Here is a 1,129-nt window from a genome sequence, read left to right on the forward strand (position 1 = left end):
GAAGAACCATGGGAAGGGAGAAGATGCTGGGCAATGACGCCAACGTGGCGCGGATAACCGGTGAAGCTGGTCGGGCAGCGCGATGAGCAGCATCTGAAGCTCTTTCTGGAAGATCTCAGCCATGCAATCGCAATCGGTCCGGCCAACCTCCTGCGGCGTCTTCCAGGCAAGAGCAAAGAATCTACGTCAGAAAAGATCAGCACAGCTCGCAGTACAGATGATAGGCTACGGCAGACCTTGCAACATCCTGCATCGGGTTCTTACGACAGGCTTTCCTCTCGGGTGAGTTTTCTGGAAATCTGTGAAAGCGTTTGAAGTCCAGATAGCTTATCCCTCGCATACGAGCCATGACGTAGACGAGTAGAGGCTCCCGCCTAGGTGTCGTGCAGTCTTCGCCGAGCTGTTGCTTGAACGATACGTCTGGCGCTAAGGTGTTGAAGACCTGTCGGGCAAGAGCCGCGGTCTCCACCTTCAGCCCGAGAGTCTTGAGGCGAAACTGAACGATGTGGCCAAGGTTTGGTCCAGCGTATACCGTGTACGAGCAGGCTCCCTGCACTGCGACTGGAACGACTTGGTCACCGTCAACGAGCTCCCTGGCTAATGCATCGCAACTTGCGCGGGGGATCGACGTCTTGGAGAAAGAAGGCAGCGATTTCGTCCTCCACAACGTACTGCTGGTTTTCTGAGCCCATGGTGGTCTACTTTTGTTGTAAAAGCAGGCCTCTACGATAGAAGCAGGTCATCTATCGTTTTGGACATTGCTGGTGAACTTTGTCTTAGCCAGGAAACAGCGCCCAACTGGAGTCGGCACCTGAGGTGGAGGGAGGTGCAGTGGTTTAGGCACCAGCGCCATGTCGTCCTGAAGATGCGACACCAACAAAGAAAGAAATAAACAAACGGCTCTGGACCACCCCCGGAAGATCAAGAACTACTCGTGTGTCTTACCTTCTTACAAGCTCTGCGCCAGGCGATACTCCAGATCTAATCAGGAGCACGAAGTTTGTGGTTGTGCACCTGGTAGCCCTTTCAACGCGGCGACAGCCCTGGGGTTTCCTACCTGGCGATTGGCTCCACCACTTTCTAAACGATACGCCGATTCGGGATCCAATATCTTAACGGTGAGCTTATT

At 53.9% G+C, this 1,129-nt stretch overlaps 1 protein-coding gene across 1 annotated transcript in view; it reads right to left on the bottom strand.

The window, feature by feature from the left end:
• Positions 1-853, bottom strand: part of VDAG_09205 (uncharacterized protein) — a gene marked incomplete at both ends in the record, with an annotated part of 1,564 nt that extends 711 nt beyond the window's left edge. Inside the window, 4 exons of the mRNA XM_009655507.1 lie at positions 59-181; positions 237-291; positions 343-698; positions 771-853. Of these exons, the coding sequence (XP_009653802.1) occupies positions 59-181; positions 237-291; positions 343-698; positions 771-853 (617 nt within the window). The remainder of the gene's footprint in view (positions 1-58; positions 182-236; positions 292-342; positions 699-770) is intronic.
• Between the last annotated feature and the right edge of the window lie 276 nt (positions 854-1,129).

This window comes from Verticillium dahliae, genomic scaffold (genome assembly GCF_000150675.1).
Source record: "Verticillium dahliae VdLs.17 supercont1.23 genomic scaffold, whole genome shotgun sequence".
Lineage (NCBI taxonomy): Eukaryota > Fungi > Ascomycota > Sordariomycetes > Glomerellales > Plectosphaerellaceae > Verticillium > Verticillium dahliae.